The sequence below is a fragment of the Pristis pectinata genome, chromosome 1 (genome assembly GCF_009764475.1).
Source record: "Pristis pectinata isolate sPriPec2 chromosome 1, sPriPec2.1.pri, whole genome shotgun sequence".
In the NCBI taxonomy this organism is placed as follows: Eukaryota; Metazoa; Chordata; class Chondrichthyes; order Rhinopristiformes; family Pristidae; genus Pristis; species Pristis pectinata.
This window is the reverse complement of record NC_067405.1, coordinates 58,084,820-58,107,411: the sequence shown is the minus strand read 5'-3', so window position 1 is coordinate 58,107,411 and position 22,592 is coordinate 58,084,820. Positions and strand designations below refer to the sequence as shown.

Genomic DNA, 22,592 nt, shown 5'->3' with positions numbered 1-22,592 from the left:
GTCAGGCTGGATTCCACATTTGCAAAGTTAATATGCATAATCTCTGTAACAATTTGCTACGAATTCTGTGCTGATTTGTCCATGATGTCCAGGATAGTATATTTCAATAAATTATGTATCTTACAAGTGTTATTTTCCAAATATGAAAAACCCATGAGAAGCATTAAGACCTTAAGTGAATTTTGAACTATGAAAGAACATTCTTTCCTATTACAGTATTCATTGTATTATATAGGGTGTTCTGTCATTCAGTGTTTAAGACTGTAAACATTTTTGTTGTATTACATTGAAGCTGGTAGTTAGAAAAACATGTTAATTAGTTTGCTGTCAATGGCCTTCTAGATATATGTCTGTTAGAAAAGAGATCAACATTTAAATCTTTACAGAATTTACTGTTGATTCAAACATAAATCGTAAAAATAAAAAAAATCAAATTATCACACTGTTTTTACAACAAAGTTTCAAGTGCAGCCACTGAATTTTTAAAAAAAAATTAGTCACTGTTGTCATGTGGGTAATTATGATCATGTTTTCCTCATCAATAATACACTTAATGTCCTGAGTTGATTGCCAGTCACAAATTTATGTGAAGTTAGGTTGGCTTATGGACTCAAATCCAGTTTAGCATCTGCTTAAAACTGCATATGCTTTACACCTGTGGCAAATTTGCAATATCAATTAAGTCCAAGCAACATTTTGTTCTGTAACATTGCTTTTGAGGTCACCAGTGAATGGTCTTACTGTTCTTCCATTGACGAAAAATATCTGCTGATTCCCCTTCAATAACACAGTTAAGTTAATCATTGTGCTGTTAAGTCTTATGATGTTTCCAGCTGTAAAATATTATATTAATATTGGCAATACCAGTTGGATATTATTTTATATCATAACTGGATAACTTTCTAAATTACAAATCTGAAAGATTCACTGATGAAGGCAAAATAAAATTAAATGTTTCATTTCACATTCTAATTTCTTCCCACTGCCCACCCAATTGTTTTAAAGGTACCACTGTTCTCCAATGAGCAGTGATACATAATTCAACCATGATAATGAAGATTACCAGAAATAATGAAGTAAGTTACATTTATGTCTTTTCTGTGGTACTTGCATGCCCATGTGCCCCACAGAATTTGGGCAAAACTTAAAATAATGACAGTCCAGTAGTACGCAAGGTAAGCCAATTAAGTAATGCAAAATTGCATTGCATTTAAAAAATATTTGCTAAACACAACACATGGCATTACAGGATGAGGGAGTTCAGAAGTGTGGAGAGACCAGAGTATCTTCAATTATTCTTCAGAGATCAGAAAGGTTAATGGGCATTTAATAGGGGAAATCATGAATGATTTAGTTTGAGTAACAGCAACATTTCCGAAGCTAATTCACAGGGGCATCATCAAACGAAAGTTATATGAGTCATATGAGGAAAACTGTTTGCACTGGCAGAAGGGTCTGTAATCAGACCGTATAGATTTAGGAGTAAATAGAAGAAGCAGAGGAGAGCTGAGAATCTTTTTTTTAAAACCAGCGGCTGGCTCTGATCTGGAATCCTTTGCCTGAAAAGATGCAGGAAACAGTTACAAGGAAACTTACGCCGAACTGCAGGGAAATGGCAGACAAGTAATTGGACGGCTGTATAAAAATGCCTGCCATATAGGCGCGACGGACTGAATGGCCTCCTTCCGCGTCGTGTTACGATGTTATGCATTTAAACGCTCGCGATGCCATCACGCTGTAAGAGAGGGGCTCTTCAGATTTCTTTCACCTCCGCGACATCCAATGTGTCATTTAAGAATTTTTTTTTGAATCCCTTTTGGTGCTTTGTTTGCATCCTAGAAGATGCATTTCGGACGGATGCATTTTCCTGCAATGCTTCCAAAGGAAGGGGTATTTAAATAAATAAACGGATCCAGAGCCCACCGGCAATGAATGCAACCGATTGCACAGATTTGGCAACAGACATTCCGTTGCAACGAACCTCTCAACGACGAAGAGGGGGGAGGGGGGGTAACGGACTAGAACGGGGCAAATTTAAAAGGCGAGCGCGACAGGCGTGTTCCCGCTGGGTCTGTGCGCGCGCGAGCCCGCGCTTCGGGCGGTCGGGATGACATCAGCCGAAGGGATTCCAATCAGATCCGGCTGATCGCGCGACTTCCGCTTGGTGGGACGCGGACCGGCGAGGGCGGGAGCGCGCTGCCGGGAGCGCGCGGGCGCGCGAGAGAGGGGGAGAGCGAGAGCGAGAGGACGAGCGCGCGCAGAGCGGCCGTTGCTTTGATCTCGAGGGTTTCTTCTTTTTTTTAATAAGAAGAAGCTCGTTTTGCACCGTCGGGGAAGGGGGCGTCGGTGCAAGGGAAGGAGTCTGGCGGCCGTCATCAGCCAGGGGGGTGTGTGCATGCGAGCGACGGAGCGATGGGTCTCCTCAAGCTGACGGAGCAGGTAGGAAGCCAAGGGACCAGAGGGGGGTGGGGGCAAGATGGAGGAGGGGGAATGGAGGGCGGGCAAGATACCGGGATTGGGGGGGGGGGGGATGGAATGGAGAGCCCTGCCAACCGGCGCAAGCGCCGAGCCGAGGGGCCGGTCCTGGGAGAGAGGGATCCCCCGTCCCCGGGACGTGGGGCTGGGGCTGTCTCCCGGGACGGGGGTGCAGAGCGATATTGGTTCATTTCTTTGCAATATAAGTGTGCCTGGGGCAAATGTTGTGCTCGGCTTTGCTTTTAAGGATATAAGACCACCCCCTCCCCTCCATTCCCCACCGCCTTCACCTCTCCCGGTTGAGTTTGCTCGGCTCAGATCTGCTGGGAATGTGAATGATTTTTTAAAAAAAAATCCATTTCATATATTTTCCTCTTTTTCATGTTTTAAGCACTGGGTTGCAACGACGTCGTGTTGCAGGGCAGCCCAGTTTGCAGTAGTTCAATGGCAAAGATAGTGTCACCAAGTTGAAAGCTCCACGAGCTTCAGACAGCTGTCAGTTCCGATCAGGGCCGGGCTGTGGAAATAAGAGTTGATTGTGTCTTTCTTTTCCTCCTCCTGCATTTTATTTCGCATATTATGATCTATACAAACAGTTATTTGTGTGTGTCAATACGAGGTATGATTTGAGAGTAACTCCTCCTGTATCAGAGTGTGAGTAGGGAATATTAAAATCGTGAAGATTTACCCACTTTCCATCGCCTGCATTAAAATGTCAGTTACAATTTGGGTGAAACGTCTGTAGTCATCGACTCGACTTCATTTCACTTCCTCTTTTGAAATGTACCGAAAAGTGAGATACGCGGTTTTTCAATCCTGACAAGCGGAAGGAACTGCAGCGGAGAAATGAATTGTGTAATTTAAAACGAGTGATTATATGTATTCTAATTCTTTGTTTCAGTTTAAACTTTAAAGCTTTTGACAATTAGATGCAGATGAATTGGGTTTAAAAAGAATCGGTTCTGGAATTGCTCCTTATTTTAGAGTCGAATGATTTGGATTTTGTGATGATTGCAGCTGGGGATCTCTTCCATGTTCATAAGAACAGTTATTCACAAATAAATGTTTGGCACTCCTCGGGTACAATTGGATGAATCACTGAAAATAATCTATTTTGCGATTAGAAATGGTAAACCTGGTATCTTAAAGTTGAAGTAATTGTTTCGAGGCAATGCCATCAAACATTGTTTGCTACCATTTTGTCATAATTCTACATAGTGTCAACAAGTCAAACAAATTTGACAGCTTTATAATGCCATTTTGCAATACTACAAAAAATTCCCCTCAGTGGAGTCAAAATCAGTAATGAAAGCAGAAAATATGTGATACACTCAGGTTGGGCAGCACCTATGAAAGGAAAGAAGTAATTTGGTTTGTGATCCAGTTCCTCAAGAAAACTTTTAATATTTAGAACATAGAAAAACTACAGCACAATTCAGGCCCTCCAGCCCACAAAACTGTGCCGAACATGTCCCTACCCTAGAAATTACTAGGCTTACCCACAGCCCTCTATTTTTCTCAGCTCCATGTACCTATCCAACACTCTCTTAAATGACCCTATCGTATCCGCCTCCACCACCGTTGCCAACAGCCCATTCCATGCACTCACCACTCTGAGTAAAAAAACTTACCCCTGACATCTCCTCTATACCTACTCCCCAGCACCTTAAACCTATGTCCTCTTGTGGTCATTATTCTGTTGAAGTGATCAGTATGTGCAGCAAGGTCCGTCAGACAACATGATGTGTGTCTGTTTCAGGAATGTAAGGCCTTTATCTGCTTGTGCTTGCCAACACCCCCTCCCTTTTTTTTTTGCTGCAATTGACTTTTGCAGCCCCCTGGGTCAAGTCATCCTCAAAGCCTCGCTTCCTGTGGCTGGCTGGGAGGTGGATTGAACGTGAGTGGTGGATCCAGAGGCTCAGCACCACAGCCATGATAGCCTTTACATAGCTTGAAACCTTATAAATGTCATTGATCTGATTTTTGAAGAACTATAAACAATTAGAATAAATTTATTGACAACTTAAGTGTTCAATAGTAATTGGAAACATCAAGATTAATTAAAAATGGAAATAAACACTTACCTGCAAGTAATACAAGAAATAGAAGCAAGAGTAGGCCACTTGGCCCTTTGCGCCTTCTCCCACATTCCGTAGGATCATGGTCTTGCTTGATCTTTGACCCCTGTACCCCCTTTACTGTACTAACCCCATATCCCTTTTTCTCATTAATATTAAAAATCTGTTTTATTTCTGTCTTAAGTTTATTTCGTGACAGAGCACTTAATGTCCTTTTTGGTAGAAAATCTCAAAGATTCACTTTTCAGGGTGAAGAAATTTCTTCTCATCTCTGTCATGCATGGCTGACCCCATGCTTATGAGATGGTAACCATGGTTCTGGACAGATCAACAAGGTGAAACTCTACTCTTCCAAGCCTCATAATAATTTTGTATGTTACAATGAGGTTGACTCCAATTCTTCTAAATTACAGAGAGTATGAGTTCAGTCAGTGTGATCTCTCTTTCGTAGAGCAGTCATCCCATCCCAGGGATCAGTTTGGAGCTCCTTCCTGTCATTTTCTGGTTTCTTAGATGGCTAATGTGGGAACTGCAGATTCTTCCACACAAGGGCAGGAGGGGGTCGATGGGGTGGGCAGGTGATAGTTTGAGAAGTGGTGCGCTGCTTATACAGGTTTCTGTGTGCTCCCAATGCATGGTCTTTCAGTTCCCTCCAGAATGTTCCTTGCAGAGAGTTGGCAGGAATGTTGTACTTCTTCAAGACAGTTTTGAGCATATCCTTGAATATTTTGTGTGTTCATTTGGGAATTTGCTCTGAATAGATTGTCCAGCTTGGGAGTCTGGTGTTGGCACATGGGTGACTCAGAGAAATGAGACTGCATATGCTGGAATCTGGAGCAAAAAAAACAAACTGCTGCAAGAACTCAACAGGTCAAGCAGCATCTGTGGTGGGAGGAATCATTGACATTTTAGGGTCGAGACATGGATGACTTGGCCTGCTCAACATAGTTGATATTGATCTTGGAGAGGATGCTGATGTCAGTTCACTTTCAGTGAATTTGGAAGATTGTGCAGAGACAGCTTTGGTGGTACTTTTTCTATGCCTTGAGATACCTGCTGTTGGTAGTCTCAGAAGTCCTTTCCTAGATAGCCAAATCCTCTTGCAATAAAAGCCAACATACTTGTGTGTTAACTTTCAGTGAGTCATGTTCAAGGATACCCTGGTCCCTCTGAACACTGATGCTTCTTGATCTCTTACTATTTGGGGGGAAAAAAACTTTTCCTGTTTATTTTCTACCATAGTGGATGGCTTTGATTATTTTCCACATAATATCTCAGTTGCTAGTTTTTGCCCAATTACTTAGCCTGTTTATATGTACTCTCACCTTTTCAATGAAGAGTATGCAGTCATGCAGTATCCCCTCCTCCCTCTCCTTGGACATTCCTTTGGGATTGAGGATGACTTGCTTTCACTCCATTTGCTTGGGTTCTGAGGTGACAGTTGTGGTCAAAGAGGGAATGGAAGACTCTGTCCACAGATGGGGCAGGAGGTGCCTGACTGGATGGGCAGATGGATAGTTCACGAGGTGTTGTACACCAAGTTTCTTTGTGTTCCCAAATATGAATGCAAGTTTTCAGTGCCATTCTGAATGCTCATTCCTCAGTTGGAGGGCAAGGATTCCCAGGAGTAGGAAGATATTTTGCATCTTTGGAGGAGGCTCTTGCATCGTTTCTCCTATATGCCTGGTAATTTCTGCCTCTGACAGAACTTGTCATGACTACCATAAAGCTAAGGGTCTGGATGAGAAATGTGCTTGGTCCCTCAGCTCTGTATGTTTTGGTATGGTTGTACTCTGCCCAAAAGTACAGCAGTAGAGTGGGAGGTCAGATACACCAATGTATGATCTGTAGCTTCCTTCTGATTTTTGATATTACCATGCAGAGGTGTGGAAGTTAGGAATGAGCTGACCTATGCACTACAGTTCATTTGCAGTTCTCTACCCAACAAGCTAAATATTGATGTGTTGCATTCCATTAGTTCTTAACTTTAGGAACCATTGCTTGTCTATTAATATAAAATTCAGAGAGATTCTTGCGGCAACAAAACTTTTAATTAAAAAGAAATGTTTGTGCTTTGATACAGATACAGTGCAATGTTTCCCTTTACAGCTAATAAATAGCTGCACAGTGGAATTTTGTAAATAGCTGCTCCTTGTTCCATGAGTAATCTGTCAAAATATTTTATCTCTCTAGAATTAGTTCTCTCTTTCCATATCAATATTATATAGGGATATAATATAAAGAAAAGAGAGCATCTCTCTTTCCATATCAATACAAGCACTGAGTTTTGATATCACTTCCTCTTCTCTTCTGAACTAAAAACGCTTTTTGAGAGGTGATTATCCCTTTTTGTCTATCTCTGGATTTGAGTAAGCCTGTGCTTAAAGGACCACAACATATTTGTGGACATCTGTAAGTGGGGTGAATGGAAAGTACAGGTTCCCGATCGCTAAGTACAAAACCTGGGTAATATAATTATTTTGGTGGGTTTTACTTTGATAGTTGTAGATTTTGAGTCTAGATGGGATACTGAGCAAGTTGTGATGTGAAAGTTGTATATAAGCTTTTAGTAATGTGTGCCTTTTTATCTGTTACACTTTTTAGATTTTTAATTTAAAGATGGTTGAAAATTTGAAAGAGATTATTGTGGGTAGAATAGTTTCCAAAACTGAATAATTTGAGATTTTTCAAAAACTTGTGACTGTCATTTTTTTTCCACATCCGGGTACTAAAATCTTAGCTCTTTGATTTCAGTCTGCATTTTTCACTGCTTTTAAAGGGGTAACACAAATGAACATTTTGAGTTTATTTTAGAAAAATAAACTTTGGTGCCTGAAGGTTTGGCACGAATAAATCAAATTTTTGGGTAAGATGGTTGATAGATTATTAAAATAAGGATGTATAAATAAGGAATTTGGTACTTTGATTAAATTGCCAAGATGGGCTGTTAATGCTTATTACCTTAAAAGTGAGGATTACATTAATTGTTTTTCATGAGTGCATAGCATAAAATGGCATTCCTTCTATAATTAAAACAAAATGTTTGAACTATTCACGTTGGGTACTATCTGTGAATCTATCTGTCTTACTCCACATGCCTAGTGTATTAATTTGCATTTTGTTTTGCATCATTTTGCCATTGCATATATTAAATTGATTGTACTCTTTGTTTGAATCTTTAGCCTATCCTAGGAGACATAGAACAGTACAGTACAGTACAGGAACAGGCTGTTTAGCCCATTATGCCTGTGCTGAGCATTATGCCAAATTAAACTAATCCCTTTTGGCTGCACATGGTCCATTTCCCTTCATTCCCTGCATATTCATGCACCTGACTAAAAGCCTCTTAAACACCACTATCACATCTGCTTCCATCACCACCCCTGGCAGTGCATTCAAGGCACCTACCACTCTGTGTTTTTCAAATAAAACTTGCCGTGCACGTCTCCTGTAAACTTCTCTCTCTTGCTTTAAAGCTATGTCCTTTAGTATTTGACATTTCTACCCTGGGGAAAAGTTTTTAACTGTCTACTGTATCTATGCTTCTCATAATTTTATAACTTTCTATCAGGTCTCCCCTCAGCCTCCAGTGCTCCAGAGAAAACAATCCAAGTTGGTCCAACCTCTCCTTGTAGCTAGTACCTTCTGATCCAGGCAGCATCCTGGTAAACCTCTTCTGCAGCCTTTCCAAAGCCTCCACATCCTTCCTGTTAATGGGGTGACCAGAACTGCACACACAACTCCAAGTGTGGCCTAAACAAAGTTTTATATAGCTGCAACATGACCTCTTGACTCTTATACTCAACACCCCTGACTGATGAAGCCAAGCACACCATATGCCTTCTTTACCACTCTGTCTATTGTGTTGAAACTTACAGTGAGCTATGGACTTGGACCCCAAGATCCCACTGTACATCAATGCTGTTAAGGGTCCTGCCATTAATTTGACCTCCCAATATGCAACACTTCACACTTGACCAGATTAAGCTCCACCTGCCAGTTGTCCGCCCATACCTGAAATTGATCTATATCCTGCTGTATCCTTGGACCACTGTCCTCAACTCCTCTAATTTTTGTGTCGTCTACAACTAACCAACCCATCTACATTTTCATCCAAATCATTTATATATATCACAAATAACAGATCCCACCACTGATCCCTGATGAGATATGCTGATTGAGATGTGCAGTCCTCAGATGTGCTGGATTTCAATGTGATTTGCAAACTCTTCATTTCCCTCCCTATGCTTAGGTGTTGCATACCTCACTTCCTGAAATAAAGGAATAAAATTTTTCCCAAGACCAACTATTAATACATCTTAATTGTTTCAAATTGTTTCTCCAATGAGATTATTTTGGAAAGGAGAAAATGTTTACTAAGATGAATGAGGTATCACAAGCAGCAAAAATGGAGGAACTTCCTGTTGTTGAATATTGTGGTTGATTGCTGATGTTGAAAGAAACTGGTGCCTCATGCAGCACTATAGGAACCAGAAGAAGGTGCTTTGTTTTAAAATTGTTCGTCATTGCATCTGTAATCTGTTGTTTTAATATACTTATGCCTGAAAATATTATTTCATCATGTGAACAAACACTTTGTATACATGAGATTTGATTATATACTAGCTATAATCAAATTTTTCTATTCACGGACCACTGTATCTGTTGGTTCATCGGCAGTTTAGACACTAATAGGAAAAATAGTGCAAAGATTGTTTGTTGGCTTCTAGCAGATTGTCGATACTTTTCTACCCCATTCTTTTACTTACCAAATGTTCATTGGTCACTGTACTTTCATTTGCACTCTATCAAATATATTTTTCTACCAGTAAATTTGAGACTGCAATTACCCAACTGCATATTTTGATCAGCATCTTCTTCCCAATGGCTTTGAAATGCTCAGGATATCTCTTTTAATTTGAGTGTCTGATGCCACTGACATCAACCTGAAATGCTCTTTGAACCATGTTTGGTTCAATTGCCAAGTTAAACTACTTCAACCCTTTCCCATTACTTCTTGTTAGATTTATGTAGAACTTTGATGCAGATTGGCCTCAACTGTTTTAGCAAATCATTGTGTTCTAATGAATCAGCCTGGACAATAAATTTTGGTGAGTTCCTTAATTGCTGCAGTCATGATTACTTTGACCTTGGCTGTATCAACACTTTTGCCGAGGGCTCTGATCATTTTTAATCAACTGTTTCTATATCTCCTTGCTCTCTGTCACAGACAGACATTGAGAAAGTAGCAGTCACATTTCAAAATTCCTTTCTGAATTTTCCAGAGAGTATCCGGGGTGGGGGGGGGGGGGGAGCGGGAAGTTTGCATAAATACATACAGTACAAATAAAGAGCAGGAGTAGCTCTTGACCCCTCAAACCTGCTCGCCATATAATAAGATCATGGCTCTTTTGACTATAACCTCAACTCTATATTCCCATCTACCTACTGTAACCTTTCATCTCCCTTATTAAAAACTTGTATATCTCTGCCTTAATATTCAAAAACTCTTTGCATCTCCCTTTGAGGAAATCAATTCCAAGTTCAGAATGTGGAGGAATTATTGCAAGTTGAATACCCAAATACTGTGGAAGTTTTTTATGAATTTCTGATGTATGGCTAGAAATGACATTGATTGATATAAATGAAATTGATCATAACTATTGCTTTATATTCACCTGCTTTGAATTGTACCATTTGAATATTGAGTATCAACTCTAATGTTTCCAACTGCTTGATTAATTTATTTGCAGAAAGATTTGAAGAAATACCATTATAAATACTTGAATGCAAGGTTTGAGTCATGGGGAACTGTGATTGTTATTTATTGTAGGGAGGGGTGCGAGTTATCTCTCTTTACAAAAAAAAGATCCCCTCAGGGAACAGCTTGTATCAGTAAGCCCGATTTGTGTACTTATGGCAGACCTAGGAAGTCGGGAACAAGTAAATCCCTTGATGACTATAAAAAGATTAAAAATGCCCTCCTGATTTCCCTCTTAAGAGTAAAGAATGGATATGAGATGGATCTGGCAGGTAAGGTTAAGGGAAGTCCCAAGCATTTCTATAGTTATATAAAGATTAAAAGGGTGGCTAGGGAGAGAGTAGGACCCCTTAGAGATCAGCAGGGCTGCCTATGTCTCGAGTTGCAAGAGATGGGTGGGATTTTTAACGAATATTTCTCCTCTGTTTACTGAGGAGAAAATCATGGTTGCTCAAGGGGTAAGGGAAACAAGTGGAGATGTTTTGGAGGACATTTGTATTACCAGGGAAGAGGTATTTGAGGCTTACAGCACATTAAAGTGGATAAATCCCTAGGGCCTGACCAAGTACATCCAAGAGAAGAAACTGAGGAGGCCCTTGCGGAGATATTTGCTTCATCATTAGCCACTGGTGAAGTTTCCCATTGGAAGGTAGCTAATGTTGTTCCATTGTTTAAGAAAGGTAGCAAGGTCAAGCCAGGGAACTACAGGCCAGCCAGCCTGACATCAGTAGTGAGGAAGTTATTGGAGGGAATTCTGAGGAACAGGATCTACCAGCATTTAGATGGATAGAGTCTGATTAGGAGGAGTCGGCATGGCTTTGTGTGTGGAAAGTTGTGCTTGATAAGTCTTTGAAGAGGTAACCAAAAAGGTAGATGAGGGTAGGGCAAGTGGATGTTGTCTATTTGGACTTTAGCAAGGTTTTAGACAAGGTCCCATGTGGTAGGCTGGTCTGGAAGGTTAGGTCCCATGGAATCCAGGGAGAATGAGTTAGGTGGATTGGCTTGGATGTAGGAAACAGAAGGTGGTGATTGAAGGTTGTTTCTCAGAATGGAGGCTGGTGACGAATGGTGTGCTGCAGGGTCGGTGTTGGGACCCTTGTTATTCGTTATTTATGTGAATGATTTGGATGTGAATGCACAAAGCTTGATCAGTAAGTTTGCAGATGACACGAAATTAGGAGGTATTGTTGATAGTGAAGAAGGTTATCTTAGATTACAGGGGAATCTTGATCAGTTAGGGAAGTGGGCCGAGGAGTGGCAAATGGATTTCAATACAGATAAGTGTGAGGTGATGCATTTTGGAAAGTCAAACCAGCGTAGGACTTGTACTATGAACGGTAAGGCACTAGGGAGTGTAATGGAACAGAGGGACTTGGAAGTATAAGTGCATAGTTCATTGAAAGCAGCATCACAGGTAGAAAGGGTGGTGAAAAAGGCTTTTAGCACGCTAGTCTTCACCAGTCATGGCACTGAGTATAGGAATTGGGACATTATGTTGTAATTGTATAAATCATAGGTGAAGGTGCACTTGGAGTACTGTGTACGATTTTAGTTACCCTGCTATAGGAAAGATGTTATTAAACCGGAAAGAGTGCAGAAAAGATTTACGAGGATGTTGCTGGGACTGGAGAGCCTGAATTATAGGGAGAGGTTGGGTTAGATAAAGACAGGCTCGGTAGTTATTTCTTGAAACCTTGGAGAATGAGGGGTGACCTTGTAGATATGTTTAAAATTATGAGAGGCATAGACAAATTGGATGTGAACAACCTTTTACTGAGGGTAGGGGAGTCCAAAACTAGGGGGCACTGATTTAGGGTGAGAGGGGTAAGATTTAAAAGGGAGCTGCCAGAGGAAGTGGTTGAGGCAGGTACAATAATATCACTTAAGGAGCACTTAGATAGGTACGTGGAGGGGCGAGGCTTAGAGAGCTGAAAGCAGGAAATTGGGACTAGCTGGGTGGGCACCGTGGTCAGCATTGACTCATTGGGCCGAAGGGCCTGTATCCATACTCTATGACTCTGAGTAGAATTTGCTGTGGTAACCTGACAGCTTCATAGCTAAATTAGGCTGAATTGTCAATAACTTGTATAATAGAATCGTACAACATGGAAATAGGCCCTTTGGCCCAACTGCTTCCATGCTGACCCTCTAAGCTAGTCCCATTTGCCTGCATTTGGCCCATATCTCTCTAAACCTTTCCTATTCATGTACCTGTTCAAGTACCTTTTTCAATGTAAATTTCTTTTTGCAGCTCATTCCATACACAGAATACCCTCTGAGTGAAAAGGTTGACCCTCAAGTGCCTATTAAATCTCTCCCCTCTCACCCTAAACCTATGGCCTCTTGTTCTTGATTCATCAACCCTGGGGAAAAAAGACTGCGTGCATTCACCCTATCCATGCCCCTCATGATTTTATACACCTTTTAAGATCACCCCTCATGCTCCTATACTCCAATGAATAAAGTCCCTGCCTGCTCAACCTCTCTCCATAACTCAGTCTTGGCAACATCCTTGTAAATCTCCTTGGCACTCTTTCCAGCTTAATAGCATCTTTCTTACAGCAGGGTGACCAAAACTGACCAAACCAGTATTTCAAAATGTGACCTCACCAATGTTTTGTACAACTGCAACATAACATCCCAACTTCTATACTCAGTGCCCTGAGTGATGAAGGCCAGTGTGCCAAAAGCCTTCTCCATCACCCTGTCTACCTGTGACACCACCTTCATGGAACCATGTACTTGTACTCTTGGGTCCCTCTGTTCTACAATACTCCCTAGGGCCCTACAGTTCACTGTGAAGGTCCTACCCTCACTTGTCGTCTTAAAATACAACACTTCACACTTATCTGAATTAAACTCTATTTACCATTCGTTGGCCCACTTTCCCAGCTGATCAAGATCCCTCTAATTCCTGATAACCATCTTCACTGTCTATGACACCAGGTATTTTAGTGTCATCAGCAAACTTACTAACCATTCCTTGTACATTCTCATCTAAAAAATATAGGTGACAAATAGCAACGGGCCTAGCACTGACACTTCTGGGGCACGCCATTAGTCACAAACCTCCAGTCTGAAAAATGACATTCCGCCATCACTCTCTGCTTCCTACCATCAAGCCAATTGTGTATCCAATTAGCTTGCTCTCTCTAGATCCTGTGCGATTGAACTTTCCATAGCAGCCTACCATGGAACCTTATCAAAGGCATTACTGAAGTCCATATGGACCAGGTCTTCCACCCTGCCCTCACTGACCTTCTTAGTAACTTCTTCAAAAAACTCAATTAAATTTGAGATGTGATCTCTGACGTACAAAGCCACCCTGACTATCCCTAATCAACCCCTGCCTTTCCAAATGCAGGTATATCTTATCCCTCAGAATCCCCTCCAGTAACTTGGCTACCATGGATGTTGGGCTTATTGGTCTATAGTTCCCAGGTTTTTCTTTGCAGCCCTTCTTAAATAAAGGCACAACGTTAGCCACCCTCCAATCTTCTGGCACTTCACCTGTCGCTAACGATGATGCATATATCTTAGCCAGGGCTCCTGCAATTTCTTCTCCAGCTTCCTGTAGTGTTCTTGGTTATACCTGATCAGGCCCTGGAGATTTATCTACTTTCATATGTTTTGGGACATCCAGTACCTCCTCTGCTGTAACTTGGACTATCCCCAAGACATCCCCATTAACTATCTCAAGTTCTGAAATCTTCATGTCTTTTTCCACGATAAAAACAGAGGAGAAATATTCATTAAGAATCTTGCCCATTTCCTGCAGTTTCATACAAAGATGTCCATTTTGGTCTTTGAGGGACCCTCTCCTCTCCCTAGTTACTCTTTCTCTTAATACATAAAATCTCTGGATTCTCCTTAATCTTTTCTTCCAAAGCTATCTCATACCCCTTTTTTGGCTTTCTGATTTCTTCCTCAAGTATACTTCTGTATCCTCTATACATCTCCAGGAATTCACTTGATCGCAGCTGCTGCGCATGACCCATGCCTCCTTTTTCCTGACCAGAGCTTCGATATCCCTCATCATCCAGCGTTCCCTACTCCTGTCAGCCTTGCTCTTCACTCTAGCAGGAACATGCAGACCTTGAACTCTTGTTATCTTGCTTTTAAAATCCTCCCACTTGCAGTCTTCCCTTTGCTCGCAAACAACCTACTTCAATCAACTTTTGCAAGTTCTTGTCTAATACTTGCCCCAATTTAGAACTTTAACTTGTGGATCTGTCCCTTTCCATGACTAATTTAAAACGAATAGAACTATGGTCACTGGCTATAACTATATTGTGCACAATATTTTTATAGCTACCTGTAATTTTTTTTTGCATCTTATCCCTCTTCATCCTACTCCCTGGCCCAGAGGTCTAGTTTGCTTCTATTTTTAAATATCGTCAGACTAGTGGCAGACATGTTTGGTTGTTGCATCATTTGTATTGCCATGGGAACAGTAGTTGTCAATTTTGTTGATTTGATTTGTGAGACAGTGGTGCAGCTAGTTGAGCCACTGCCTCATAGCACCAGAGAACCACGTTCAATCCTGACCTTGGGTGCTGTCTGCGTAGAGATGACATGTTCTCTCTTACTGTGTGGGTTTCCTCTGGGAGTTCCAATTTCCTCAAACATCCTAAAGGTGTGCCAGCCAATAAATTGGTTTATTATTGTTGTATGTACTGAGGTACAGTGGAAAAACTTGTTTTGCATGCCATCCATTACAATGTTCCTTTCATTACAACAGTGCATTGAGGTAGTATAAAGGAAAGCAATAACAGAATTCAGAATAAACTGTTACAGTGACAGAGAAAGTGCAGTGCAGGCAGATAATAAGGTGCAAAGTCACAAGGTAGATTGTGAGGTCAAGAGTCCATCTTATCATACGAGGGGACCATTAAGTCTTGTAACAGTGGGATAGAAGCCGTTCTTGAGCCTGGTAAATTGGCTATTGTAAATTGCCCTTAGTGTGTCGGTGAGTGGTAGAATCTGGAGAAGTTAAAGGGAAGGTGGGGAAAATTAAACAAAAAGTAGCATTAATTTTGGGATTAGTGTAGATGGGTGGTTGATGGTCAGTGTCAGCTGAAGGGCTGTTTTCCATGCTCTGTCTCTCCATAACTCTGTTTCCTTTGTGATTCTGAACAAATCATAAAGAAGAGTCCAATCTAGTTTAATAGATGATGGATGGTGCTGCATTTGTTGTTTTGATACGTGCTAGGCTGGTACATTGTCTTCCTAGCAGATTTCTAATCTGAATTCATTCAGCACAATGTAGGGCTTTTTAAAAAATCTTTGGAAACTTACTCCCTGGTGATTTAAGTATTTGTAGTCAGTTTTTAAAACAAGAAGTTTCTGTCTTGACCCTTAAGTTTCTGAGGTTAAACTGTAGAAATCTCATTGAAATAATTGTGAAGCAAATTTTAAGAAAGGGTAATATCTTTGCCTTTTGGGAAACACAACATGGTTACTAATACAACTTCACCAACCTGAACAAGGAGCCTTCCACTTGCTGTAACACATTTACTGCAGAGAACTGGTCTGAGATAAGAATATTACACATCCTACTGAACCTGTAGTGGCCTCTCATTTGTTATGTTCATCTATTATTTTACAAAAGATGCTATGTTTTTTCTTTTTATTGTCTTCCACAAAGTATGCAAGCACTTTTATTGTAATCTTGAAAGTCACTTACTGTTTTCAGAATTTTATTTTAATTTCTGACTATAAAGGAGTTAAGAGTTTGGGAACACCATGGAATTGGATACTGTCAAGCATTTCTCTTGGCCCATCTCAATTGGCTCTCTTTCTTCCTTCCTCCCCCACCCCACCCCACCCCACCCCAGCCTTAATCCTTTAGCCACTGCCACAATCCTGAGAGACTGTCCCCACCCCGTACCAATCGTAGAGTTCTCTGGTACTCCAATGATCTGAGCAAAAATAGAAGTATTACCCCCATTGACAATGTTCAAGGTAGGTATGCCCAGCCAAAGTTTGGTGTAGGACAAGGTCAGATTCATAAGTTTTGTCAAAATGCACAAAGTGCTGGAGGAACTCAGCAGGTCAGGCAGCTTCTATGGAAGGAAATAAATTGTTGACGTTCTGGGTCGAGACCCTTCGTCAAAGTCCCTGATTGTTATAAAAATGTTGCATTTCATGAAATCAGGATGTCTCAAAGCATATCACAGGCACTTAATATAACCCATTTTTACCCATTCGGCATAGTTTAGATAGAAAACTTATCAAATATACCATTCTTGTTTTTAATTTAAAAACACTTTAAGTCCTTAAAGTGAGACTTTAAGGACCTGTAGTGTTTTTAAACTAAAGGGATGGAGAAAGTGATATTTGAAACATAGCAATTGTAATATTTGTTGTCTGTTTCATTTTTACAAAATACAGCTGTGTTGGAAATATAAATGAGGTTTTTTTAGTTTGCCAAACTACTTGCCAACAATTGCAAATGTTCCGCTGTGGTAAAAAGTGTTTTTTTTAAGTTGATACTACTTTGAGTTTGATTTTGGGCATCTTGACATAACTCTGCAAGTAAATTACTCTTTTGGTCAGATGAGAAAAGGTCTTGTGTGGACTCGGAAGGTGCTGATTGATGTTAGCCTAATTTGAATTAGCTAATGTTGGCTGGCATGACATTTGTATCTTTGAGTCAATGAAAATGAAAATTGGCATATGTTTGCATTTTGTGATTGTTATCAAATGATCCTGCTCGTACTTTTTCACCCAGTGACTGAGGTGAGCACTAAGGAAAATGAGTATTTCCTGACTTTCCCTAAAATATTATTTTGCTCACAGTTCTTATTTCAAAGAGTATTTGGTTTTCAAATGTCATATTTCATCAGCTGCTGAATATGTTTCAAAATAAAACTAGTTATTTAATTTCAGTTATTGTGTTCATCAAAATTATGTTAATTGTCATTATTCTTTCAGACAGAAGTTGGACTTAAGCTGATATCTTTTCAATTACTAATGAGTTGTAGTTGTGATTAGCAGGTGTTTCCGATGCGGTCAGTGTTTCTTGTACTTTTTGTACTATCAAAGAACTGAATGATGATTGCCTTTGAATTATGATTCTTAATGAGTTAATTCTCGAACCCAAGAAAACGTCTAGTTGCCTCAATTCCATCTTGCTTTTTCAATTATTTGAAAGGGCTACCATGGTGCTCTTTTTTTTAAATAGATCACAAATGCCACATTTTGAAGGGTTCTAAATTGAGGTTATTCCCTGAATGCTTTAATTGACTTGCATTATTTTGTGGCTCTTACTTTTCTGAATAACTTTCTGTTACACTTGGGTGAAACTGCATGCTAGTGTAGCTTTTGAGTACAGATGTTTACAAGACATCTAACTCTGTTGCATTCACCATTTTAGTCAAGTCACATTTCATAAAGATTGCATAAAATCTCCGAAAAAGTTTGAATGGTGCAGCATACCATAATTTAGAAGAACAGTTTGGAAATGACTGCAAAAGTTACAGTTTTGAGGAAGATGAGGAGACTTGGTAATTTTTCTCCAGTTGCATTTCTGAAAAGTCATACATCTGCAATATTAATTCAGTTTCTCTTCCACAGGTGATGCTTTAAGTGAGTGTTTCTAACATGCTTTGTTTCTATTTCGGATTTCCAACATCTGCAGTATTTTGCTTTTGACGTAATTAATAAATAAATGTCAAGGGAAATCCTTGAGCTGGAATATTCTTCAGTGTATATTAATGCAAGTCAAATTACTCTGTGTGGCAGACTCATTGCCAGTTTTGGGTGAGGTTCCAAGGTTCTGACAATCTGCTCTGCATGAGATCCAAGGCATTGTGATATAATGGGTCTTATACATGTAAGCACATTAAAATGCCTTTCCTCCATGATGTTTCACAATTTTGGAAGGTGGAGATCAAGAAGGCACATTTAGGCATCAGATTAAAGATAGTGAAGATGAGAAATTATTATTGGAGAGGACCGGAAGTGTGCAAAGTATCACAGAGCTGTGGGGAGGGTTACTGGTGGGGGAGATTGGGGTAAGAATAAGGATATGAGAAGAGGGGAACCTCTTTGGCTGGGGGTTAGAGGTATGAATGAAGGAATAGGGGCAGATAATAGAGGTGTATCAATGGGATAGGTAGGGAGTTAAAGATGGATGCTTTGGATTATGCAGCAGGCCTTGTCTTTTAAATTGAGAACTGCTTCAGCATTTGAGGACTATAGCATTTGCGGGCCTCCATATATCAAGTAGAATTTTATGTGTGACCTCAAAGAGCAGTATTCACTACTTCACGTGCAGACCCCTGCCATTCTAACTCAGTGTGCCTTGTTTGACCTGACTTGAAAATGTGGAACAGTTTTGAAGCAGGCAAGTTTTTAAAGTAATTACGTTTCATTATACCTAAAACTCAGCCATCTGTGATTAAAATATCCATGCCTCAGTCTTTCCACTCCTCCCTGTTTCTTGTTCAACTGTGCCGGACTTGATTTACAACTGTCTATTTTAGAAAGCCTTAGTCAGTGGAATTCCAGATCCACCCCTTGCAGTTGTGCATGAGGATCTTGTGAATTAACCTTTTATTGTCCTTCACCACCCCCCCCCCCCCCAACCCTCCATATCTTCCCCTCAAATGTTGGTCATAAAATCAATATTTACTGATGTTTGTGTGAAATCACTGTGTTGTGCGGGAAGTGCATTGACCAGTGTGTGCATAGCAAGCTCTCATAAATGGCAATGTGATAATGATCAAATTTTAGTGATACTGGTTAAGTATTAATTTGGTTGAGTCACCTTAGAATCTTTTATGTCCACAGTTAATTAACTATGAAGTATTTCAGTGCTCTGTAAATCAAGTCTTTCATTCTTTCCAAGTGTATTGGATTATAGTGGTCTTGCTACCATCGCAATCCAGCTAGCAAGCCTAGTCCTTTCCATGGTACATTTTTTTAATTGCGTGCACTCACTCAGCCATGAGGATCAACAGTTGTTCACAAATATTGTTTTTACCTGTGGTGAAATGAAAGCAGTTCAGCTTTAAAGTCAGTTTAATTCATTTCAGAAAAGATTATGGAATGTTCCTTCACACCATTTTGTCATAGTTTAAAGAATTATGAAATGAGCGGCCTACGTCTCTGATTCAATGCTTAGGGATGCTGGTTTTTATATAACTTTTTATACAGTTTCTGACTCTTTCTGGAAGCTAATATAATGGGAACATTTGTGTTTCCAGAAGAAATAACCATGTCTCACTTGGATTTTAAAAAGAAAAATCAGGACTGATGCATGGTCTCAACCCAAAATGTCAACTATTCCTGTCTCCGCAGATCCGCTGAGTCTCTCCAGCAGTTTGTTTTTTGCTCCAGATTACAACATCTGTAATCCCTTGTATCTCCATGTCTCACTTGGGATCTGTCTTTCTAAACAAAAAATGTAGAAATATTGTTTTAAAACCCAAAAAATTACATTTGAAACATAGATAAGCACACATTGGCAAAATATGTTTATTCACTAAAGCAATTAGAAGCATTGAAACTAATTTACAGTAAAAGCTTGGTTATCTGTCACATGACAGTCTTGACAGCTGCTGGCATCAATGCCAATGTACTGATTATTGGGTTGGATGCTCTTCAACACTGTCTGATGTCAGTTTGGGTAGACCCTCTGAATGCTGGTTACTGGAGAGTGTTAGTTGATGAAGTGCTAGGTAACTATACTTTCACTATAATTTAGTTCCATTTACTTGTCCGGTGGCCATTTTTGTTTTCTCTTTCACTTGAATGGGACTACTTTGCTTACATCAGGCTTAACTTGGTGCTGGCTTAGCAGACAGACTTCCCAGCCTGTGAGAGTTTGCACTGCTCTTTAGGAATCCAATGACATAACATGGGGCAGATCAGAAAATGCCACAAATTGTCTTTGGCTCACCCAAGTTCTGGAAACCAGGACTTGCATTATAGACCAATAAAGCACGGATACGTGGCTGAGTCTCAATGGGATCAGACTCACCTGGATGTGCATTGGTCTGGAAAATGCTGGGTTTTGCCAGCTGTGCTCCTAAAAACTACTGGTATTTATATGGCAAGTTTGAAGCAAAAGCAGAAAATGCTGGAAAGACTCAGCATCTGTGGAAAGAGGAAAGTTAACTCTGTGTTTCACTTTCCATAGATGTTGCCTGACCTTCTGAGTCCTTCCAGCATTTTCTGTTTTATTTTCAGACTTCCAGCATCATAGTTTTTAATTTTTATTTGCCACCAACTTTGAAGTGCTTAATTGATGAAGCCTCAAATTTAATGGCAGAGCTCTATCTCTGCACTCCATGTGAAATTGAATGGTGGAACAGGAGCTTGCCTCAACACTTAGGCTGGGTAATCTTCTGTTGGACCCTGCAGCATGTTAGATCTGAGCACTCAAGCACATTCATTTGTATGCTAGTAATACGGTTTTGAGGATGAGAGAAAAGAATAAGATGTTACATTTTTAATTATTTGTGATTGCTTCAAGGTTTGGAGTTAAATGTTTTTAGCTGATACTTTTGACTTTTTTTATTTTAAATGTTTGAATTGTTTCATCTTTAAGTTTTTTTTAATGTTTCTGAATTTCAGGAACACTGAAAAACATTGGAAAAACCTTACAGCTTTGAGTAAGCTGGCAATGGGGTTTTGCCATCTGTCAAAGACTTTGAGATGAGTTTGTGGGTGGGGCTTGTTCTGGCCTGTTCATGTCAATTAATTAAATCATTTGATGCTCGTGCTTCATTTTGGGTCTTGCCATTAGGCTCCAGGGTTATCATGGCCAGCAAGCTCAGTCATTTGGATCCAGATCTGTCAAGTTGGTGGCAATGGGGAATGAGTGGTGAGTGCAAAGAATAAGTTGTACTTTGCAAAACTTTGGTTGTTGTTTTTCTCATTTGTTTTCTTCATGGTTATTATAGTGTTATAGGAAGGAAAGACTGGAAAAAAATAGTGCTTGACCAACTTGTGTGAAGTAAAATATATACCAGCAATTAAATACCAAAAAAGTGTTACTTTTTGGCTCCTTGCCAGAGCTGAAGTATGATGTAGATCCTGCACCTTAATGTATAATTACATGACTGTTGGATTACAGAAACAAATATGAAGTGACTGAAAGTGGCTTGAATAAATATGAGTATGTAATTTCATTAAAGAGAGGATCCTAACTAACGCATATTAAACTAGAGTTTATTTTAATGGGGGGGGGGGGGGGGTGGAAGCGACCACCACAAAGCCAGAAAATCTGAAATGGGATCAGAAAAGGCTGGGAATACTTAGCAGCTCAGATAGCATCAGAATAAAGAGAAATGGAGTTAACATTTTGGGTTGATGACCTTTGATTCAGCATCTGCATTATTTTCCTTCTGGATTGAAGTTTAATGAGTCAAAGTCGAGTTTATTGTCATATGCACAGGTGCAATGAAAAACTTAGTTGCAGCAGCATTACAGACACCTAGCATCATATAAGCAGCATTCACAAGAAAAACATAAATTGTACACAACTTTTACAAGAAAACACAATTAGAACAAAAAAAAGCAAAGTCCATTTTGGTGTGATGTGATCATAATGTGGCTAAACTAGTGATTAGGGTTTTGCTGGTTGGTTCAAGAACTGAATGGTTGAAGAGGAGTAGCTGTTCTTGAACCTGGTAGTGTGGGACTTCAGGCTTCTGTACCTCCTGCCCAATGGTAGCTGCGAAAAGATGGCATGGGATGGCTCAGAGTTGCTTCTGAGTAATAAGTTTTAAAAATTGAAGGTTTCATACATGAGGTCATTAAGGTGTTGATATGCTATCTTAAGTGTTATATCTTCATTGACTGTAAACAATTTGCTAGTTGTCATTAGGAAAAACCCTTTATTTATATTATGTTGAAAGGCTGTGATTCTGAATGGAAGATAAAACAGAGTCATTTGGGTTTTGAAGCAAAAAAAACTGCCTGGCTTCCAGCCCCAGACAAGAAGAGATCAGAGATGCTAAGGGACAGTTTAAAAATCATTTGTTGTCAAGTGATGTTGGGAAGTCTAGTTCATTTTCCAATGTTATAAGAGGTGTTTTACTGTTTCCAGTAAGTGAATCAGGTTGTAGCTACTGTTGTATATTCAAATGTTACCTGACAGAGCTAGTGATTTTTGTCATATCTGCATTTGTACATACTGTACACCCTCAGTAATATTGAAACAGATCCAACCAAAAGACAAATATTCACAAGCTCATAGTGGAATAAGGTGTGTAATTTTTTTTCAAGGAAGCTTTGAAAACATGAATCTTTTCCTCTGTCTATCT

The 22,592-nt window shown here is 39.9% G+C and overlaps 1 protein-coding gene across 5 annotated transcripts in view; it reads left to right on the top strand.

The window, feature by feature from the left end:
- Nucleotides 1–2,200: 2,200 nt before the first annotated feature.
- Nucleotides 2,201–22,592, top strand: part of ankrd44 (ankyrin repeat domain 44) — a 123,062-nt gene continuing 102,670 nt past the window's right edge. For all 5 annotated transcript variants that reach the window (XM_052019651.1, XM_052019669.1, XM_052019678.1 and 2 more), the window contains exon 1: nucleotides 2,201–2,439. In XM_052019651.1, the coding sequence (XP_051875611.1) occupies nucleotides 2,413–2,439 (27 nt within the window). In that variant the 5' untranslated portion in view covers nucleotides 2,201–2,412. The remainder of the gene's footprint in view (nucleotides 2,440–22,592) is intronic.